This window comes from Podarcis cretensis (assembly GCF_951804945.1).
Source record: "Podarcis cretensis genome assembly, chromosome: 2".
Taxonomy (NCBI): domain Eukaryota; kingdom Metazoa; phylum Chordata; class Lepidosauria; order Squamata; family Lacertidae; genus Podarcis; species Podarcis cretensis.
In genome coordinates this window covers 122,043,022-122,065,758 of record NC_137171.1, presented here as the reverse complement: position 1 = coordinate 122,065,758, position 22,737 = coordinate 122,043,022, and the positions used below count along the sequence as shown (strand labels likewise).

Genomic DNA, 22,737 nt, shown 5'->3' with positions numbered 1-22,737 from the left:
TGGACATTTTGCCCCATTTTAAGAATCTGTCTGGACAGACATTTTAAGTCTGAAAAAGAGGGTGTGCCCAGGAAAAACCGGACGTATGGCAACCCTACACAAGATGCTTCTTCCTAAGGGTTTGTGCCTTCCCTGAAGGCCTGTAATGCTGGGCTCTGGGGGGGTCTCAGAGGGGAGGGAATCCCTTCCTGTCAGGGTCAGGACAGAGAAGGCTGAAGCACCTGAGCAGAAGGAGATCTGCTTTTTAAGTCTTGAGTCTGTGATGAAACAGGTGTGCCTGTCAACTGTCTTCCTTAGATGAATTGATTATTTTGAAGACCTCTAATGCTGGATTCTGGTGGAAAAAATAAACTCCCTTGTATCGGGGCCACTACAGAGAGGACCTTGGCCTGTCAGGAGAGAGAAAGAGGGCCTGCTTTGCAGACGTAAAATCCTCCCGGGCTCATAGCTCAGCACCTCCACTCAAATCTCCTGCTTGAGGCCTTGGGGAGCTGCTGCCCCCAGTCTGAATAAAAATGTCTCTTGTCCCCTTTTAGTCAACTTGGGGCTCATTGTGGGAGCCATTCTGGGTGTCATGGCTGCCATCCTGCTGGTCTCTGGGATCATCATCTTCTTCATCCGCAGTAAGTAAACCCTGGATGTGTTTGCTGCCTCTCCTGTGTCCTTCTGTCTTGGCCTCCGACTGGGAATGTGCTGGTGGAGCTTCCTAGCAACTGCCCCTTGTATCCCTACAGAGACCCCTCCCCATAAAATACTCCCTGAACATGAACCCAAAGTCCTGTTGGTCATTGCTTTGCGCTCACTCCGTGCTCAAGAAATTCACTTTCCACCTGAAGTTTTACTCCATCCTAAGCCTTCAGTCCTGTACACACTTAGCAAGGAGCCTTCCTTGCATATCTTTAGGCGCCAGGCAAAAACATTTCTCTCGAACCAGGCCTTGAGCTTTTTAAATGTGAGTTACTGGTTTGTTTTTGTTTTATTATGTATTCTGTGCTCTCATTTTGTATTTTTATTTGGAGAATCAACAAATAATAATCCGAAAATGAATGAAGGGACTGGATAATGTTTCTTTCCAGCCTCTTGGAATTTGTCCACAGCCTGGTTTCCCAGGTTGATCTTTTAAATTTAATTTTCTCAATTTGTTTTTAATTCTGTGTAACATGAGTTCCTTGAAAAGATCCGCTTCTGGGCTCCCCTTCCTTGGAGGTGTTTGGAAGAGACAGGAGGAGCATCTGCTGGGAAGGTTTCAGCATCTGAGAGCCAAATGGTCAAAATGGAATTGTGTGGCCTCTGAAGGTTCCTTCCAGCTCTGACCTTCTGCTTTTGTCTCTACAGGGAAACGGAATGAGAAATTAGCCTACAAAGCAGCCTCAAGTGAGTGACTCGTCCCCTCTCTCTGTCTGACATATTTTTCTCACCATGGAGTTAGAAGCAAGACAAAAATAAACCTGGTGGTGGCCTAGTCATTAACCCCAAGACCCTGATGGGAAGCTTCAGCCTGTCTGCTCAGCCTGTCTGGGGACAGCAAGGGGACCCTCAGGGCCTGGAAAAGGCTGCAGAGAGACTGTCGGCTGAGGGAGGGGCTCCAGGAAGGAGCAGGAGGAAGAGCCGAGGGTCGGGGGGGGGGGAGAGAGAGGTCTCTGGGGGTTTAATCTACTAGAACAGGGGTCTGCAACCTTTAAGACAAAAAGAGCCACTTGGACCCGTTTCTGAAGGAAAAAAACAACTGGGAGCCACAAAACCATTGCGACATTTAAAACAAATATATCTCCGGAGCCGCGATCTGATAGCGGGTGGGAAGGTGACGTCGGGACGGTGCATGACTAACGCACGCACTGCCCCCATGTGACGTCACAGCCAGTACAGCGCCCGCCACAGTGGGAGGTGTCAGGGCGCACAATGCGCCTCCTCCCCTCACTAATATCCGCCCTGGAGCCGCGGCAAAGGTGTAAAAGAGCCACATGCGGCTCCGGAGCCGCGGGTTGCAGACCCCTGTACTAGAACCTGAAGCTGGCACCACTGCTCTCCCCCCCGCTCTGCCTTTCTACACCCTTCCTTCCCAGATCACCCCCCCCCCCGCTCTAGTTCCCCACTGCCTCCATGCCAGGCTGTGCCCATCTCTCTTTGCCCTCCAGCACCTGCTTCTCCCCCCACTGCTGTCCTTGACCCTCCTTGTCTCTGGGCTGCCTGTCCCTGGACTCTTCTTAGGCCCCTCCCCAGATTGAGACTGATTTGGGATGGGGGTGGAAGGAGGGAGGAGAAGGGCTGGGGGGATGGGATCTCGCTCCCTGGGATCCTGACTCCTGTGTTTCCTCCCTTTTGCAGCAAGCGACCAGGGGTCCTACAGCTTCCCCAGGGGTAAGTGGGGGTGAAGGTGGGGGCAATTGGGCTCTTGCAGAAGACTCCGTGGGGAACATCCCCAAATGGGGAAAAGCTTCTGCTTTCCTGTTACCCACCTTGGGAGTCATAGTTTGGGTTCTGAATGAGAGTCACATTTTGGGTGCTGGAAGGGATTGACCACTTTGTGTCCTTCTGGTATTCCCCCAAAGAGTGCAGCTTGGCTCACTTGCTCGAGCTGCCCTCTGCAGGCATTTGCTCTTCAGGCCCATTTTGGTGGTGCTCGTAACAGATCTTACATCTGATTGAGGCTGGACTAGATGAGCTTTGGGTTCCCACTAGCTCTGTAATGCTGATGCTCCCATACCATAATGTTGGCTTAATTTTGAAATGCTCCCTTTCTTTTTTTCTTCAGTTGGTGTGTGAGATGAGACCAGAAGGAGCCTGACCAAGTGTGGCTGTGAATTGCAGAGGCTCAGAGCTCCTGCTGTCCTTTAATGCTGTTTATGATGTTCCTTAATCCTGGCTCTCACCCATCTATTCTGACTCCAGCTGTAACTTGAATTTGAGGATAATCATTATTTTCGGATGGATTATGGCCACTTTTGCTTTGCAGCTGATTTTCAGAAATGTATTAATCAGAAATGTGCCAGATATACGCAACTAAAAGCTTTTAAAAAGGGATGGGGAGACTGAGCATGACTTGCAGTGATTTTGATGGTTTCTCTTTCTTCTTTGTTGCTGTGTTTCCCTCCACAATCCCTTCCCCAATCTTGTGTCCCTCGCTTGCCATCCAAATTGAAGGAAAGGCAACATCTGAGAACTGCTTTAGGGGTATTATGCAGGAAATAGGCTAAGTTGTTACTGCCTACCTGCCTCTTGGGCCGCCCAGCCTTTGGCTAAATGGATGTAATTTCTGATTCTGCTGACAGCCAAGGAGGAAGCCAGCAAGGAGAAGTGGCAGATCAGGAGCTTCATGGCCAGAGTTTGAACTGAAATAAGCAGCCCCTTCTTTTGGGCTGCCGGCCTCCAGTTCATGAGACTTGTTGCCTGGTCCCCACAGCCTTCTAGGAGGGGAGACCCACTGGGAGTCAGACCCCATGGACTCTTCAAAGTAAACTGGTTTTGTTGCCTGCACTTTGCCTAATTTTTATCTCGCCCATTCTTGCTTTTCCACCTGTGGCACTTGAGGAATATACTCTGCCCACCTGCAGTTCCCTCCATCTTCCTTCCCTTCTCATAGGCTGGCATGCCTTAAGGAGACTCTTTCCTAGTAATAATAATGCTGTAACTCTCTTAGGCCTCAATGGATTTGCTGCACCTTGCTTTAAAGACACTGGATGTAATTATTACTATTGTTCCTTTTGTAATATCCATTTGACTGAAATAAACAAGGGTGCACCATCTCCTTCTTTAGTGGTTCTTTCCTTCTTATCACTGAGGTTCCAGATATTTTGAAGTTCCAGAGAATATTCACAGAGTCTGGCAGGCAGGTGCCAATAATTGGTCTTTCCTGTGCAAAGCGGCTGAAGAACTAGAGTCCAAAGCGAGATGGGGACAGAATCTGTGGTTTAGCAGGTGTGGGATTAAGTTACATGACGCCAAGAAGGTCTGAAGGGTCAGTGGCTGGATTGGGGACCACCTGGATGCTGCCTTTGGTTCCAGGATGGAAGAAAGGAGGGTTGGGAATATAATAAAAGAAATGTGCAGATATCTGATCTGGGGCAGGGTGTGGTGTGAGATGACCAAGGCGGGGTCGCCCCAAAAGTCTGCAATCCCAGGAGGAAGTTCTCCCACTGAAATAAAAAGAAGATGCCAAAAATATTTAATGTATTTTAAATTTTTGATCCCACTCTTCCTCCCAAAGGAGCTCAGGGCAGCAAACATGAAAATGTTAAAAAAATACTATTTAAAAGATTTAATTTAAAATAAGCTACCTAAAATCCCTTTGAAACGGTCAGAATACCCTTACAGTTAAGAACATGAGAGGAGGTTCCTGGGTGGATCAGGCCATCATCCAGTTACACGAGGTCCCTCTTGAATAGTTTTACAGTGGTGCCTCGCAAGACGAAAAGAATCCGTTCCGCGATTCTTTTCTTCTAGCGGTTTTTTCGTCTTGCGAAGCAACCCCATTGGCGGCTAAGCGGATTAGTGCTATTAGCGATTTAGTGCTATTAGCGGCTTAGCGGGCTTAGCAGCTAAGCTGTTAAAAGGCTATTAACAGCTTAGCCGCTTTGAAAAGGGGGGGGGGGAGCAGAAAAAAATGGCGAGACTTGCAAGACGAAAACGTCTTGCGAAGCAAGCCCATAGGGAACTTCGTCTTGCGAAGCGCCTCCGCGACGGAAAACCCTTTCGTCTTGCGGGTTTTTCGTCTTGCGAGGCATTCGTCTTGCGGGACACCACTGTATTGCTTTATTGTTTGGCTCCCAGCCACGCTTCCCCTGCGAGCCTCTGCAGCTTCTGTTTACGCAGTGTGGCTTTGGAGCGGTCGTAAAGCAATTAGCAGAATTGCACAGCGTCTGTGTGTCGAAAGGGCAGTAAATCAGTCCAGACGGTTCTTCTGTCCTAATATCTCTTTATTGGAAACAAATAGCGTATTTACAATCTCCAACAGCCATCCGTGTTAAGCTGCATTTTCTCTCTCTCCTTGCAGCACGTCCTGGCTTACTTCCCTTGTAAGCCCATCCCTTCAGGCTTGAGGCATAGAAGGTTAACCCCTCACTACACCCAACAGTCCCATCTGGTCCAGCCTCCTCACAGTGCACAAACAAGTCATTGGGACTCTGCCCAGGAGAGATTACCAGCGCCGTGTGTTCAGAAGCATGCTGCCTCCGTAACTCCTTTTGGGGTTGCCATGGACAGAATTAGGGCTGGGCAGTTTCTGCCATGTTCAGAGCCCCCCAGAGCGAAGAGGGGGAGGGGAGCAATGAGACAGAGGCTCAGATGAGGAAGGCTTCAGCAACCCCTCTTCTCTTTGGGAGATGGGAACGTAAATTCTCATGAAGGTCAGAGAGAGCTTGCTAGAGGCCAAGCTACTGATAAGCCGCTCTTAACAATACCACAGGGTAGTAACTCTTCATTACAGAAAGAGGGGGGAAGTGAGTCCAAAAGTCCTCACGCTCCTCAGCTGATGAGTCAGAGAGAGAGGCGTCTGTTACGGAAGCGCAACCCACATTTCCTCTCCAGTGCTCAGCCACACCTTGTCGTTTCCTCTTCTGCAAAAGATGCTTCCTGTTATGTGAAAAACAGAACCGCCTTCCCCTTGGCACTGACAACTCTCTAACATCCCCAAAATCCTTTGGAACTCCCTGCCAATTGACATCAGGCAGACGTTTTTGCCGTATTCTTTTCAGCGTCTGCTAAAACATACATGTCCAGGCAGCCCTATCGAAATGTGGGGAACACTAACAAGCGTTTCAATCTGGGTTTTGTTTGTTTAGCATATTGTTGATTTTAATTATTTTTCAATGCTCTAAATAGTTGTTTTCAACTTTTTAAATTGTTTCTTTCTTCTTGTTAACTGCTTTGAGGTTTTATTACAAATAAATGGTATACAAATCTTGTGAGATAAATGTGAGATAAATTTGAGAGCCTATGCCCTTTTAAAATGTAGGTTTTTGGGGGGAGGGGTTATTGGGCTGTTGTTTTTATTTGGATTATGTATTTTTTTTAAAAAACCATTTATACTTTTCAGATATATACATTTCACTGATTTTTACAATCATTTTGACATTATAAAACTTGACTTTCTTCCCCCTCTTTATGCAGTTCCTTAAATTTATTGTTAGTATCTTTTGCCTATCCAAATTAAGTTACTCATTTATTTATCTTCTTTAAATATACACTCTTACGTAGCTGCAGGTTATTACAATAATCCTGCCAGTGTTTTTCTCTGTTTACAATTTTTCTGTAAATATTCAATAAACCATTTCCATTCTTTTATAAAAAAAACTTTTTATCTTGATTTCTTACTCTTCCAGTAGAGTTTTGCCATTTCTGCATATTTCATAAGGAAGAATGGATTATGGATTGTGTGGTTTTATATTATGATTTTATTCTGCCCTGAGACCTGAGGGTATACGGCGGAATATAAATTCAATAAATAAAATGAATAATAAATAATGAAGGGGAAACAGGAGTTTGATGTCAGCCACCCTTTGTGGCCCCCCTGGCTCACCTTGCTGTGCAGGTACTTGTGCTCATAATCCCGGATCGGGACCCCGTCCAGCAGGATTTCCCCAGACTGGGGCTCATAGAAGCGTTCCAGCAGTGCCACGCAGGTGCTCTTCCCACTGCCGTTGAGACCCACCAGTGCCACCACCTCCCTGGGACGGAGCTCAAAGGAGACGTTCTGCACAGGAGGAGCGAGGAAAGGAGAAAAAACCAGGGCTGTGATTCCCCTCCTCCAGAGCCAGGAGGGAAACACAAGTTACAGAGCCTCTTTGCCGATGAGCCTAGGGCTTGCCGATCAGAAGGTGGGTGGTTCGAATCCCTGCGACGGGGTGAGCTCCCTTTGCTCGGTCCCTGCTCCTGCCAACCTAACAGTTTGAAAACATGTCAAAGTGCAAGTAGATAAATAGGTACCGCTCTGGCGGGAAGGTAAACGGTGTTTACGTGCGCTACTCTGGTTCGCCAGAAAGCGGCTTAGTCATGCTGGCCACATGACCCAGAAGCTGTACGCCGGCTCCCTCGGCCAATAAAGCGAGATGAGCGCCGCAACCCCAGAGTCGGCCACAACCGGACTTAACTGTCAGGGGTCCTTTACCTTTATTGATTACTTATTTGGGGGACTGCCCCTCCCTCGCTTCCCCTCTTGGCTATGCCCATAGAGAGAGAGGCGACAACTATAGGGTGTGCTGACATATAGGGCGAAGCTTCGCTTTTTCAATTAATGTATTTGTTTTGTTTATTTATAGACTGCCCTTCCATCCTATGATCTCAGAGCGGTTCACAGAGTACAATACGGGGGGAGGGGAGGAACCCCATGAAAAGAAGAAGAAAGAAACAAGCGCTGCACAGAAGCGGACTGCGACAAAACCCGGAGTCCCCTCTGCCCGCCTCTCCGTCCAAAATAAGGGCACATCGCTTCCCCCCCGCCCCCGCCGTGGACTCCCCTCCTTGCCTGACTTTCCCCTCCCCTCCCCCGCAAACGCGTCATCCGGCGGAGTACTTTCAGTTTCGCTTTCCCACCGCAGCTCCCGGTCTCCTTTCCCATTGGGCGGATATCCATCTCGGCCCCGCCCATCTCGCCTCCGGCTCGGGAGCGGCCGGGGGGCTTCCTCCTCGGCAGGAGGGGCTTTGCGTGGGGCGAGGGGCGAGGCCAATGGGGCGTCTGCTGCTCCTCCCTCGGTGGGGATCGCTCTTGCTCCTGTTGGGGGGCTGCTTCGGTGAGTCCCCCCCCGAGTGCCACAAGTTGGGGTGGGCAGAATGTGGGTGGGCAATAGAAAGAGAGCTGAGGGGCTGCCCACTGCCTGATCCGGATCCAGTCCGCTTTCTAGTCTCTCCTTCCTCCTCCTGATATTCTCATCTGCAGGAGATACTACCCTCCCTGCTGTTCAGGAGACCTGCTCTGCCCCCCAAAAGCCAGTCTGGGATTCAGTGGGGAGATCCAGCCAGAGGGGACTCGTCGTAGTCCAGAATTGTGGTCTCCCAGCGCCCCCCCCCCGGAGATGCCCCAGGGGGAACCCCCCAAAACAGGACCTGACAGCCACAGTTGCCCTCTCCCCACTTAAGAATCCCGGCAAGTGGAGGGGGCAACCTGGTCGTTTTTTAAAAAAATAAAAATCACTGTAAATAGTAAGTAAGTAAGTAAGTAAGTAAGTAAATAAATTTATAAGGAAGCTTTGGGTTGGTGTTACTAAAGACACTGAACTCAGCAGAGGACAAACTCACCCCCTGGGCTCATTAGCTTTTTTGCTTAGCCTATGAAAGATGCCTGAGGGACAAGCGATGGGGAGAAGATGGTCCTTTACCGACCGAGTGCAGCCCATATAATCATTGCTTAAAAAGGTAAAGGTACCCCTGCCCATACGGGCCAGTCTTGACAGACTCTGGGGTTGTGCGCCCATCTCACTTAAGAGGCCAGGGGCCAGCGCTGTCCGGAGACACTTCCGGGTCACGTGGCCAGCGTGACATCGCTGCTCTGGCGAGCCAGAGCCGCACACGGAAACGCCGTTTACCTTCCCGCTGGTAAGCGGTCCCTATTTATCTACTTGCACCCGGAGGTGCTTTCGAACTGCTAGGTTGGCAGGCGCTGGGACCGAGCAGCGGGAGCGCACCCCGCCGCAGGGATTCGAACCGCCGACCTTTCGATCGGCAAGTCCTAGGCGCTGAGGCTTTAACCCACAGCGCCACCTGCTTACAGTGAAATAAAATCTGATCCCCGCCTCTCGCTGATTAGCTGACTCAATATTGGGACGTTAGCCTGCACTGTTGTAAACTGGCTAATATGATCCCAGCTGGAGAGGGTAGACAAAATTGTGATCATTTTGTTGAAACCGTGGCTTTTAAAAATCGTGTGCGGATGGAACAAGTTGCAAGAAAATATAAATGCCTCAGGCTTCGTTGGGAATACTTTGAGATGTCTATTGATGAACTCACTGAACCCTTTAGAATATTGATTATTAGGTATTAGTTATTACAAACCAGGGGGGATAAATGTTAATGATTTATTTTTAAATTGGATTTTTTTAAAAATTAAGTCAGATTTCTTTTATTTAAATAGGATTTTAAAAATAAAATGCTTTTCCAGGAAAAATATTTCTAAATATAGTTTTCTACTTAAGTTTCATTATAGTCCAAAGGCTATTCATAAGGAAATAAGGATTTGTTTTAATTTTTTCCATGTATGCTAAAATTAAGTCTGAAGTGGTATTTTTTAAAAACAGTGAACAAACATGGATACATATGCTATAATGTTACTGTTTTTGTTAAATAAATTGCTTAAATTGTTATTAAGGAAATGATTATTTTTTTCCTTCCAATAAAGTACAGCAGAAAAGTTGTCCAAATATAAGCAGTTAACTTATTAAAGCTCACTATAATTTCATAATGATCTGTCTATGTATTTCTAATAGTATAACCAAATCAGTAATTTTGGATATAACTGTAAAAACTACTCTGAAAATTTATTATTCCAAAAAGGAAACCTTCATCTGGTTGTAAATATTAAGATTATACCAGCATATTAAGATTATACCATATTAAGATTATACCAGTCTCACTGATTCAAATCGTGATTTATATCAATTTGATTTAAATCAAATCCTTTTTTTTAATGATATTTATTCAAATTTTAAAGATTACAAAGAGAAAAAAAGAAAAAGAAAAAAAATAGAAAGGACAGAAAGAATACAAATAATTGGAAAAAAACAACCAGATCCAACCTTTACATCACTTGCTTTCATTCACTTACTTCCTTGACCTCCTCACACCTCCCATTTTTGTATTCTAATTCAGTTAGATATTTCAGCAAATCCTTTCCAGCTTTGTTTTTATCATAATAGTTTATCTTAATATATTGTGATTTTACATTCTCTTCTTTCACCAAATTATTTTTACTTAATCCTTTATATCTTTTCTGCTAAAACCAGATGATTTTATTCCAACATCTTTCTAACATTCCTTAATTTTACAATATTTCTGAAGATAAACTTTAAATTTTTGCCAATCTTCTTCCACCGACTCTTCTCCTTGGTCTCGGATTCTGCCAGTCATCTCAGCCAGTTCCATATAGTCCATCACCTTCGTCTGCCATTCGATTTAAACCAAATCCACCCTGTTACAAACAAAGAAGATGAAAAAGAAAAGCACTTGAAAAATTTGATACATCTACCTGCCTACTTGCCCGATTTTTCAAGTGTTTCTCTGCTTCATTTTCTTTGTGCTTCGGCAAAGAAAACAGAATATGATAGCAAATAAATATATGAAGCTTTGCCCCCGCTCTCTCTGTGTCCTTCCTAGGCTGCTCCAGTCACTCCTTGCGCTACTTATGCACGGGGGTGTCAGGGCCCAGTCAGGGGCTGCCCCTGTTCCTTGCTGGGGGGTACGTGGACCACCAGCCCATTGTTAAGTATGACAGCGAAACCGAGAAGACTGTGCCCCAAGTTTCCTGGATGTTGAAAGCAGAGAAGGACAATGCTCAGTACTGGGAAAAGATCACCCAGGAATTCCTCAAGCTGGATATGAAATTTAGCCAGTACCTGCTGGACCTACAGGATCAATACAACCAGAGCAAAGGTGAGTGGAGGGCAGGAAGGGAGCTCAGTCTCTCTCTCTCTCTCTCTCTCTCTCTCTCTCTGCCAGGTTTGTCCCTTCCAGGGGCAGGAGATGGTGCCTTGAGAGGGAGAATGTTGTTGTTGTTGCTTAGTCGTTTAGTCGTGTCCGACTCTTCGTGACCCCATGGACCAGAGCACGCCAGGCACTCCTGTCTTCCACTGCCTCCCGCAGAAAGGGAGAATAGTGATTCCTAAATAGGGATAAGCTTCTTTCTCCCTGCCAGTCAGGCTCCTTCCGGGGTCGTTTGCCCACCTTTGGTCCCCAACCTGCACTCGGCTCTCACCTGTGGCTCCTGGAGGCTTTCAGCCTGTGACAGCAGCCACAGTCCTGGGAATCAGGTGAGGGGAGCCAATGGGTCTCAAAACCTCGGTGAGTTAGGGACGTCCCCTGATGGGTTGAGCAGATGAGACCGAGAGTGGGTCCAACGGTCAAAAAGGCGTTTTTTTGCACATGGCGTAGAGCAACCATTTTCAGCCGTGGGCCGGTCCACCGCCCCTCAGACCATGTGGGGGGCCGGACTATATTTTGAAAAAAGAAAGAAAGAATTCCTATGCCCCACAAATAATCCAGAGATGCATTTTAAATAAAAGGATGCATTCTACTCATGTGAAAACACCAGGCAGGCCCACAAAAAACCCAGAGATGCATTTTAAATAAAAGGATGCATTCTACTCATGTGAAAACACCAGGCAGGCCCCACAAAAAAACCCAGAGATGCATTTTAAATAAAAGGATGCATTCTACTCATGTGAAAACACCAGGCAGGCCCCACAAATAACCCAGAGATGCATTTTAAATAAAAGGACGCATTCTACTCATGTGAAAACACACTGATTCCCAGACCATCCGCAGGCTGGATTTAGCAGGCGATTGGGCCGCATCCGGCCCCCGGGCCTTAGGTTGCCTACCCCTGCCATAGAGGGAAGTGAGGGGCGGATGGGGCTCATCCACCTGGGAAGGGAGCCCATCTAGGAGAAGGAGAATCCTGATCCTAAACCCCCAATGCCTTGTGGGATAGCTGCAGGAGGAGAAAAGGAGACGGAGTAAACCATACACACATCCAGAGCATAGTCCCTAAGGCGTTGGATGGCGCCTTGTATGACTCCTACGGGCAGCCAAGCTGGTGCCAAGCATCCTGCTCTGCTTTCCTTTGGACCACATCAGTAAGGCTGAAGGGGATGTGCGCCTTGTTTAGTATTGTTGTTGTTGTTGTTGTTGTTGTTGTTGTTGTTGAGGGATGCAGATGGCGCTGTGGTGAGCTCCTGTTGCTCTGTCCCAGCTCCTGCCAACCTAGTACTTTGAAAGCATGCCAGTGCGAGTAGATAAATAAGGACTGCTGCATTGGGAAGGTAAACGGTGTTTCCGTGAACTCTGGTTTCCGTCATTCTGACCACAAGACCTGGAAAGCTGTCTGTGAACAAACGCCCGGTCCCTCAGCCTGAAAGTGGAGATGAGCGCCACAACCTCATAGTCACCTTTGACTGGACTTAACCTTCCAGGGGTCCTTTGTTGTTGTTTAGTCATTTAGTCGTGTCCAACTCTTCGTGACCCCATGGACCAGAGCACTCCAGGCACTCCTGTCTTCCACTGCCTCCCGCAGTTTGGTCAAACTCATGCTGGTCGCTTCAAGAACACTGTCCCACCATCTCGTCCTCTGTCGTCCCCTTCTTCTTGTGCCCTCCATCTTTCCCAACATCAGGGTCTTTTCCAGGGAGTCTTCTCTTCTCGTGAGGTGGCCAAAGTCTTGGAGCCTCAGCTTCAGGATCTGTCCTTCCAGTGAGCACTCAGGGCTGATTTCCTTCAGAATGGAGAGGTTTGATCTCCTTGCAGTCCATGGGACTCTCAAGAGTCTCCTCCAGCACCATAATTCAAAAGCATCAATTATTCGGCCATCAACCTTCCTTATGGCCAGGGGTCCTTTACCTTTACCTTACTGTTGTTGTTATTGTGGGGCTTAACATGGGATAGAAATCTTGCTCTGGTGCTGTTGCCCCCCCCCCAATTGACCTCTTGGGGGTCTCTTTCAGGTTTCCACACTCTGCAGCTCATGTACGGCTGTGAACTGAGCCCAGACGGGCGCAAAGAAGGGTATTACCGGTACGGCTACGACGGGAGGGACTTCCTCACTTTTGAGAAGGAGACCCTCACCTGGACAGCAGCTGACAGAGAGGCCCAAGTGATGAAGAGGAAGTGGGATGCAGAGTTGGCCAAGAAGCAGTACCGGAAGGCCTACCTGGAGGAGGAATGCATTGAGTGGCTGCAGAGATACCTGGACTACGGGAATGAAACTCTGCTGAGGACAGGTGAGATGGGTGGGTGGGGAATGGGAGTGGGGAGGAGGGCTAATGCATCGAATGGTAGAATTGTGGAGTTGTAGAGTTGGAAAGGACCCCCAGGGTCATCTAGTCTAACCCCCTGCAAAGCAGGGATCTCAGCTGAAGCATCCAGGGCAGAGGGCCAGCCAACCTCTGCTTAGAATCCTCCAAGGAAGAAGAGATCACCACCTCCTGAGGGAGACTGTTCCACTGTTGAACAGCTCTTGCTGTTGGAAGGGTATTCCTTTTTTTAAAATATTCGGTCATACCTTGGTTGCTGAATGCCTTGGAAGGCATACGTTTCGGCTCCTGAATGATCAAAAACCAGAGTTGAGTGTTCCGATTTTTGAACAATTTTGGGAAACCGGATGTCTGGTGCAGCTTCCGCAACTTCTGATTGGCTGTAGGACGCTCCGGCAGCCAATTGGAAGCCGCACCTTTGTTTATGAACAGTTCTAGGAGTCAAGCAGACTCCCAGAACGCATTTTGTTTGGGAACCAAGGTACTACTGTGTGTGTGTGTGTGTGTATATATATATATATATATATATATATATATATATTATATAAAGCTAAATTGACAGATCTAATAAGGAGAAAACCCAAAATTATGGTCATGAAACAGTGGGAGTGTCTAAATGATTACTTACAAAACCAGGACTCTGCTACCAAAATCTGGCTGTGTTTAGAATAATCTTGTGAGTAACATAAAAAATATAAAGTGAGATATCAAGGAGGCTTAAAGGAAAAATATGAAGAACAGAGGATATGGCAAATGGATTATTAAAAACGTGTGGGGCAAACGGTGGAAGTCTTTTAAAAATATTTTAATTAAGATAGATATGGATAAGATGGAAATACATAATTGAACGTAAATACAGATTTGAAATGGTTGTGTATAGTGAATACTTATCTACTTTTAAAATCTTCATTCTTGACCTTTTCTTCTTTTCTTTTTCTCTTATATTTCATCTTTCATTTTTTCTCTTTTTTGTGAACATCGCTTTATAGAGGTGTAAACAATTATATGCATGTGAAGAGGTAAAATATTTGTATTCTTTATATTTTCTAATTTTCCTTTGGTTAAATGTATTTTCTTTACTTCTTTGTATATTTGTATATATTTTTTCTATTTTGTACTTAATAAAATTTAAAATAAATAAATTATTATATTATATTATATTATATTATATTATATTATATTATATTATATTATATTATATTTAATATAAATAATTAAACTTTTCTGTTTTACATTTTAGAATATTCATTTAAACAACCTTAAAATATCAGTGACTGCCCTCCTTCTCTTTCCATGGTTCATTTTGCATACCGTAAATCCCTGCATATTTTACATGATCTAAGCCTTTCAGTATTCCAATATAACATCCATCAAAACTTATTTACACTGTTGAATTTATCTTTATGAAAGTTATTCCTGATTTTGAGTCTGAATTGCCTTTCTTGTTGGAGGGTGGAGTCGTGATTCCGCTACTTATTTCTCCACCCACCCACATCATATTTCAGACCAAAACTCTGTTTTGTGCAGGAAGGAAGTCTGGGAGTGGGTCACTTCAGGCTACAGTGTGTGGATGTTGATTTTAAAAAAAAATCAAAAAGAAGCCCAAATCTGCCTAGAAGGGGGTGGCTGATAATTGTGGGTCAGAGGGACAGATTGACCCATGAGCAACTCCGGGAGCTGAAGCGGTCTTTGGACTGTGTGTCAAAACTATAAAAACGTGGGTGTGGTTGGTAAAAATAAATGAGACATTTGAGGGGTTTGGGGTGTGTGGGTGTCATGGGCTGGCTGGAGGCAGAGGAATGGTGGGAGGAACCAGCTGTGGAACCCTCAAGAGAAGAAGGCTCAGAGCTCAGGGAGTGGTGGTAGGACAATGATGAATGGTCAAAGGGAGAAGAGGGAGAAGACTGGGAAGTGTCAGAATGTGAAGAGGTAACAGGGCTTAGTGAGCTGGGAGAGTCTGTGATAGAGAGCAGTCCCGAATCAGAGGCAGAAGCGGAGGCTGGAGAGGAGGGAGGCCGGGAGACAGAAGCGAGGCAGGCTGCTGAAGAATCCAGGGAGTCTCACCCTCCTGCTGTGACCAGCTCCCCTCCCCTCTGGTCTCAAAGAACCAGGAGAGGCATGAAGAGGGCAGAGGAGAGGTTAGCTTCATGCAGGCGTAGTCTCAGATTGCTTGGGGAAAACCCTGAAGTGGGGGAACTTAGACAATTGTGGGGAAGTGGGGACTTTCAGTCTCTGCAACAGCCACACAGGAGCTTCAGATTGCTTTGGGTATCACAGGCCCTTAGCAGGGAGACCCATGGGGTTTGTCTGAATAATTTCTTTTAAAAACGGAGAAAGGTTTCACAGTGGAACATCTATGGGGACAGGTATGGGGACATAATCAGTCTGAGCCATGGGTCAATTCATCTATTGATGATATTCACTACAAAGACCTTAAGCATATTTGTGGAGGACAGGGAGTTGTAAGTCTGACGAAACACAAGGGAAGTTGATAATTTCTCTCTTCTGACCTTGTCATCTCTTGGGGATGTTGAAGGCATCAGTAATCGAATTTCAGGTCAGGATGGCACTGGATTGCACCATCCATCCTGCCAGCTACTGGAGAGGTTCCTTTGTTTTTGGCAGAGCTCCCAGTGGGGAAGGTGACGCGTCAGGCCCTTCCAGACAGCCAGGAGTCCCTCATCTGCCAGGCCTATGGCTTCTACCCCAGAGAGATTGACACCACCTGGAGGATGGAGGGGAAGGTCATGGAGCATGCCACTTTCCGCAGGGACGTCGCTCCCAATTCCAACGGGACCTACCACGCCTGGCTCAGCATTGACGTGGACCCCCAGGATAGGAACCGCTATTATTGCCACATAGAGCATGTCAGCCTAACACAGCCTCTGGTCTTGGCCTGGGAGGAGCCTGGTGAGAAACAACAGGAGAGGGGCAGGAGGAGGAGTCAGAGAATCACAATAGAGTTGTTGGAAAGGACCCCGAGGGTCATCTAGTCCAGCCCCCTGCAACGCAGGAATCTCAGCTAAAGCATCCATGATAGATGACCACCCAACCTCTTGGATGGCCTTCTTTGCTGGATTCTAGGAGGAGAACGTCCACCCAGATTCGAACGAGGGACTCCAGCGCTATCATAGGCTAATACTCCATGTGACATCGCCCATACTTTGGGGGTGCAAAGGAGGAGATGTGATTTAGGTTCAGGGACGTAGGGAGGGCGTGGTGTTCAAAGAGTTGAGTTTGAAGAGCAATCTTTGGAAGGAGAGGGACCCTCTCTGGGAGGTGAGAAATCTTACCGGTTTTATTGATATAATTATGGGGTGTTCCATGAGGTTGCTGAATGCCACTCCTAATCATAGGTTCTTCTGGTCTTCTCTGAAGCCATCTAATGGTGAGCAATGGGTTGCCTTAGAGGGGAGGGCATTCTAGAGAGTATTGCCATAGCACATTGCTTTGCGCATGAGTGGTCTCAGATTTAGTACGCAGCATCTCTCCTAAAAAAAAAATTGTGGGATGTCTGGATGAGGCTTTGGGAGCTGCCACCAGTGTCTGAACAGAAATATATTTTGTTTCCTTTTAGCCAAGGGGGGCCATTCTTCCGCCACTCTGGAAAACGTTGCATGGGGCGTTGTGGCTGCTGTGGTGGCAGTGGCTGTGGTGGCTGCTGTGATCTACTGGTACTTTGTCCGCAGTAAGTAAACTCTGGATGGATTTGCTGGGTTTTGTCTGTCCTGACTGAGAATGTGCTGGTGGCAAAACCTTCCTGGCAGCTCCCTCACAAGTTCCTCCCACCCCATAAATGACCTGTGGAACACCAACCAGAAAGTACCCTAACTGTTCTTCCCCAATGCCTCCTGCCCCCTATTCTGATATGTTTGGGAAGCAGGATTCATGTGGGTTACATAATGTAATAATGGCTCCAAAATGCCAAGGGGGTGGCAAGTACCTGTCCTCTAGACCCACAATGGAGAATTTGTGGCCCTCCAGACTCCCATATGGACCACAATTCTCGTCAACCCTGACAGTTAGCCATGCTGGCTGCTGGGGACCAAAGTCCAGCAACATTGGCAGAGACACAAATATCCCTGACCTCTAGCCCAGATTTACACATGGATACTAAGCTGGAATGTACACATATTTTTAAAAAATGCTGTGAAAATGAAATACAGTTTTTAAAAACCGTATTGAAAAAGGCATTGAATTTGGCATAGCTCACTGTCGCCATCTGGTGTCACATTAATACATTGCACTTTACAATACATTTAAAATGTTTCATTTGCAGTGTATAACTGAGTCCACAGTACAATTGTTGGCGATTGAGTCACCTTGTGTCCTGTAGATCTGTGATGGTAGTGATCTACAGCTGGGGTTTCCAACCCTTCTCAAGCAGTGGGGACATATCAAATGTTATGAAAGCGCTGTGGGCACCAGAAATAAAATGGCAGCCATGGGCAATGGACCATAACACATTTTCAGCAAATCATATTCAAATATATAAAATATATAAAAGGATGTCACATAGAGGAGGGAGAAAGGTTGTTTTCTGCTGCTCCAGAGAAGCGGACACGGAGCAATGGCTCCAAACTACAAGAAAGAAGATTCCACCTAAACATTAGGAAGAACTTCCTGACAGTAAGAGCTGTTCGACAGCGGAATTTGCTGCCAAGGAGTGTGGTGGAGTCTCCTTCTTTGGAGGTCTTTAAGCAGAGGCTTGACAACCATATGTCAGGAGTGCTCTGATGGTGTTTCCTGCTTGGCAGGGGGTTGGACTCGATGGCCCTTGTGGTCTCTTCCAACTCTATGATTCTATGATTCTATATAACTAGCAGCAGTGTAATGTCAAATTTCAGCAGCGCCCTGTGCAATGCCAAAATTTGGAATCCCCGCCTCTCACGCTCCATCCTATCCCTGATCTGATTTTCTTACTCTGTTTCTGTAGGGAGAGTGCCAGTGGAAGCAGCCTATGAAAGAACGTCAAGTGAGTGACTCCCTTTTCTTTTGAAAAGCATTCGTTTTTGTTTTTGAAAAATTGGGGAAGCATTTTAGTTGATGCATGAATATATTGGTGACCGCAGGTGCCAGAGTGGACAAGGGTTCAGTCATCAGGTTCGCCCTGGAGATTTATAGCAGCCACTAGGTGCTAACTGCCTGTGATATAGTGTTCACAGTAGGGTTGGCATGTTGTTGAGCTTTTATTTGCACGATAGCCCAAAAGGTTGTTGATCTCCCCCCCCCCCAAAAAAAAAAAAAAAAACAGTGCCAGAGTTGACAGAGACAGAGCGCAGGTTGCTCACATGCAAACAAGTGTCTTTTTTAACACACACACCCCGACATTAGCTTAAAAGTGTAGCAATCCCCCCAGATGGGCATGTAGACCCCCCAAAAGAGGACATGTCTGGGATTTCCAATACGTATGGCAACCCTAGGTCAGAGGTCACAAGGCACTTCCGTTTCAGGAGAATGGTGTATGACAGGGCCAGCCCACCCTGGAGGCAAGGGGAGGCGACTGCCTCAGGCGGCAGGATTCAGCAGGGCACCAGATCCCCATGTCACTCTTTCTCCCTATGCCCTGGGTGTAAATCTCCCCTCGCCCCTTCTTCCCTGGTGGGGAGTGGGAGGCCATTTTGGGGCCCGCCTCAGGTGTCAAAACGTATTGGGCTGGCCTTGGTGTGTGAGTTTTGCTACGTACAATGGGACTTCACAGAAAACACAACTTAAGGCGACATTGGAGCACTGCACATTCATTTGCACATGTACACGCACAGATAATAGTGTATCCAGGCAACACATGGAGAACTGCACTGATGGTTGCAAAGCATCCCGAATTATTATTCCTGTATGATTATAATTTTACTGTATAATCTTAGGAGGTTGTAGACTGAGATGTATGTTAACATTTGGACTTAACGGGGCATGGAGGGGTATGTGTGTGTGTGGAAGCAGAGAGGAAAGGTGCAAGTGGAAATGAGAGCTCCCTCCCTAAAACACAGGCAGTGATACGCACTCTCTTTATTTTCTCCTTTTTGCAGCAAGCAGCCAGGAGCCTGCCAGCTCCACCAGCTCCTCCGTCGGTAAGTGGGGAATGGATGGGGATGGGTGCCCTCCTTGAAAACAGGCCTCTGTGGGGAAGGGATCATTCTTTGGGTGATGGGGGGCTTCTACTTTCTAGGAATGATCAAACCATCTGGAGTCAGCCGCAAGTGAGACTAACTTCTGCACACACGTGCGCAAAGAAAGTCCGTCCCTGCCGCCGCCTGATTTTGTGGAGGATCTTGTTCCTCTGTTACTTTGAATTTATTATTTATTATTCAATGTATATCTCACCCTTCCTCCCAAGAAGCCCAGGGGTTCTAGCCAGGGTCTGACCAACAAGAAGGGCTTTATATTCCGGATCGGGCTGCTTAGCGTCCCTGTGTATTTCCCACCTTCCCTAAAGGGAGAGGCTTGGCTGAGTTGCTGGTTCCTCCTCTGGAAACCTTAAGTCTTTGCTCTGAGTGTGTTTATTTTTAGCACGGCTTGATAGGTCAAGGGATTGCAGCAGGCGGCCTCTGTGCCATCGAAAGCCCCAATACTGACAGCTTCATCATGCTTGTTCCTCTTGTTGCTCCTGCAGGGGACATTCAAGGCAGCACAGAAATAGAAATGAGGAATTTTCAACGAGGAGGGAGGCCACTTTCAGATCACTTCCCTTTATGAAATGTCTGCCTCCAAACCTGCCCTTCCCAGAGACCTCCAGGCTGACCGGCTCCTCAGGGCTGCTTTGAGATGGGAACGTGGTTGGCATCCAGAACTATCTCCCCCTCTTCAGTGAAAACAACAGACTACACAAAAAGAACAAAGGGACAGGAATTTGACCTCTGAGGAGTCCAAAACCATTTCAGCCTCCCAAGACACTCTGTTAAGTGACCTTAAATTGGCCATCCTGCCACCAAAGGAACAGCAAAGGGAGACTCCGAGGAAAAGGGCCAAATTACTGTGGCCCAAGAGGTTTGGTGCTATCAGCTGCGGACTGAATTGGGCGAAAGGGGTTTTTGTTGCCCCGTGACAGGCATTGTTATTGCTCATTTATTAAATTTGTATGTTGCCCAATACCCGCAGACCTCAGGGCAGTTCACAGGATAAAATCACAACCCAATAACACCCTCAAACAGATTTTAACAGGGGCTCCAGACGCAGGGAAGAAGCCATCCGGCCTCCTTGCCAACTCTGTTCCTAGGTGCCCTGGCCAGGCGGGACGTTGGTGCTGAACCCAGAGGAGGAGAGCGGGAACTCCTAGGGCAAATGGACGTGCCTCCAGTCCGCAGGCCGGAGAAGAGGCCCCTGCAGTGCAGACCTTGTTGGTCCTCTGCTTGAATTTCATACTGCTGAAGGCATTATCCAGTCGATGTGGGTGTTGTATTCTTGGGTGGGGACTGGAAGTGTGTTTCTTCTGCCCAGAGAAAGAGTCACAGGAGGAAGACAGGAAGTTGCTTTACACTGAGTCAGAGAGCCATTGGTCCATCTAGCTCTACACTGCCTGCACTGACTGGCAGTGGCTGTCCAGAATTTCATAAAAGGTTCCCTCCTGGTTCTACCTGGAGATGCTGTGGATTGAACCTGGAGCCGCCTGCATGCAAGGTTCCAGCCCTGAGCTATGACCCTGAATGGTTCTCCTCCACTCATTGTATTCTCCACAACAACCCTGTGAGGTAGGTTAGGCTGAGAGGCAATGACTGGCCCAGCGTCACCCAGTGAGCTTCATGGACGAGGGGGAATTTGAACCCTGGTCTCCCAGCTCCTAGTCCAGCACACTGACCGTTACATTACACACACCAGCTCCCAAATCCTTCCATTTTCATGTCTCTTAAGGTGCCCCCTTCCTCCTCCTTCCCACTCCCCTGAAGAAAGTTCTGCCACACCAAAATCAGATTGTCCCGACTGCAATTCAGTGTGGATCTCGGTGCTGCCCCAGACCTTGCGCTGCTCACAGACGCTTGGGGTGCCAGTGGCCCAGGAAAGGGTGTTATCTGTGGCAGCTCCTAAATGGTGGCATCTGTGTGCACAGAGGTGGGTCTGACACCTTCACTTTACAGCTGCTATTGTTTGCTAAAAACAAACAAACAAAAACCTCTTTGCCCTGCCCTTTGGCACCTCAGATGTGTCCTTTGGAGATCCACACTACCACTGTGACTGGGATTTTTAAAAACAGAATTTATTGTTGAATTATAAGGCCTGCTGGTGAAGTGCAGGTAACATTTGACTTTTCCTTGCATGTAGCATTTATGTTGCTCATTTACAATTTATGAAAAGTTGTTTTTTTTTTTAAAAAAAAAGAATGAATGGTTTTCAATGTCAATAAATTCAGCGTTGGAATATCTCTTCCTCCTCCCCTTTGATTTGAAATGTGTGAGTTGAGAAGGCATCAGGCGGCATATACATTTTGTGAAATCAGTCAATCATAACAGCATTTCATTTCTTGTGGAAAGTGCTCAGGCTCGGACTATGGCCAGCCCCCAGTGGATTTCCTGCAAGAAATGGTGAAATGGTGATTTATATTTCCCGGGTGAGTCGGGGGGCCGATGGCATTGTAGCAGAAGGACATTCGCCAGATGGGGTCCAGCATTTGGTGGGAGGGGGAATCTCAACATCCTTTTCATAATGCCACTACCTGTGCAGAGTGGCGAAACCAGGTGCCACTGGGGAGAGTCTGGTCTCACTGGGAGGTGGTTGAAGCTTCCTGGGGCTGTTGGAGTGTGAAGGCCTTCTAGGGCCCCTGGGGAGAGTGCTATTTTTCTAGAAAAAGGGGTGCTGGAACTCGCCATGAAGGCTGCCCTTATTCTCTTAGGATGGCAAAGGTGCCCACCTGAGAGCTGAAGGAACTGAGTTCTGGCTGGAAAAAGCCCTGGTCCGAGCCATGTTCTGTTTGCCCTGCTGCTTCCCCCCAGAAAATCCACTCTTTACTGCTAAATCGGAGCAAACATCAATCTGCAGAAGACCTGATTGATGTTTGCTCTGATTCAGCCGTGAACAGACGGTTTCTACAGTGGAAAGAGGTAGTGTTAAGTTGTGGGCGAACATAGCAGACGACACAGCGATTTCTCCAGAGCAGCTCTTTACTTGCAAGCTGGACAGAACTGAACAGCAAACAGCTCAGTCGGCCTGCTTTTATAGGCAGCCGGCTGTCAACATTGTAGCAACAACAACCCAGAGTTTCCCGCCTAAAATAACTGACGTGGACCTGAGTGAAAACTATCTACAGACCTGAGTGAAAACTATCTACAGTATCCCCCTGCTGGCCCAGGGTGAAACTTCACTACATAACACCCCTCCCCACCGAGATAAGGCGTTAGTTACAATCGTAATGGTTTCCTTTATATACATCACTACGCGTAATGGTTCAATTAGGCACAAAAGCATATCGGTTACATTTCCCATACTTAGACCAACAGTGATACATGTCCAACAATATAGTCCTTTAAATAAGTTGGGCGCTTGGAAACTCTGCCAGACCGCCGGGGACTGGTAGCCAAGTCCGGAGGGCCACACAGTTCTTGCTGAGGCTGTGGTGCGACCCTAGGTGGCGTTGGAACCAACTCCCCTGGATCCGCTGCTGGATCAGCGTGGAGCCTCCGCAAGTGGAGTGGTCTGAGTCTGTGGTAAGTCTGGCAGACCCTCTGAAGCGGCTTGGTTCGGCTCCACGCTGGCAGTTTGCGAGGGAGGTGTAGGTGGGGCCTCGCCATCTGTAAGAAGTGGAAGAGTGGATGAGACCTATTAAGTAGTGTGTTGACAAAGCAGACGACACAAAGATTCC

At 47.3% G+C, this 22,737-nt stretch overlaps 4 protein-coding genes across 7 annotated transcripts in view; all 4 read left to right on the top strand.

Annotated features, from left to right (window-relative positions):
• The window catches only part of LOC307208848 (major histocompatibility complex class I-related gene protein-like), an 81,319-nt gene extending 77,697 nt beyond the window's left edge, over positions 1-3,622 (top strand). The window contains exons 6-8 of the mRNA XM_079963849.1: positions 1,336-1,374; positions 2,326-2,358; positions 2,753-3,622. Of these exons, the coding sequence (XP_079819975.1) occupies positions 1,336-1,374; positions 2,326-2,358; positions 2,753-2,763 (83 nt within the window). The 3' untranslated portion in view covers positions 2,764-3,622. The remainder of the gene's footprint in view (positions 1-1,335; positions 1,375-2,325; positions 2,359-2,752) is intronic.
• The window catches only part of LOC307208732 (major histocompatibility complex class I-related gene protein-like), a 92,270-nt gene that overhangs the window by 15,242 nt on the left and 54,291 nt on the right, over positions 1-22,737 (top strand). The gene's annotated exons all lie outside the window — the stretch shown is intronic.
• LOC307208843 (H-2 class I histocompatibility antigen, Q10 alpha chain-like) overlaps positions 1-22,737 on the top strand; it is a 54,743-nt gene that overhangs the window by 13,348 nt on the left and 18,658 nt on the right. The window lies entirely within an intron of this gene.
• Positions 7,633-21,303, top strand: LOC307208819 (major histocompatibility complex class I-related gene protein-like). The gene is made up of 8 exons (XM_079963802.1): positions 7,633-7,724; positions 10,300-10,575; positions 12,642-12,917; positions 15,576-15,860; positions 16,528-16,638; positions 17,887-17,925; positions 18,977-19,018; positions 19,561-21,303. Exons 1-8 carry the CDS (start codon positions 7,661-7,663, stop codon positions 19,641-19,643), a joined length of 1,176 nt encoding a protein of 391 aa, XP_079819928.1. The 5' UTR covers positions 7,633-7,660; the 3' UTR covers positions 19,644-21,303.

Coding starts and splice junctions, on each gene's coding strand:
- LOC307208819 (XM_079963802.1), top strand. CDS start 7,661: ATGGGGCGTCTGCTGCTCCTCCCTCGGTGGGGATCGCTCTTGCTCCTG. Junction 7,725..10,299: donor CCTGTTGGGGGGCTGCTTCG/GTGAGTCCCCCC, acceptor TGTCCTTCCTAG/GCTGCTCCAGTCACTCCTTG. Junction 17,926..18,976: donor AGCCTATGAAAGAACGTCAA/GTGAGTGACTCC, acceptor TCCTTTTTGCAG/CAAGCAGCCAGGAGCCTGCC.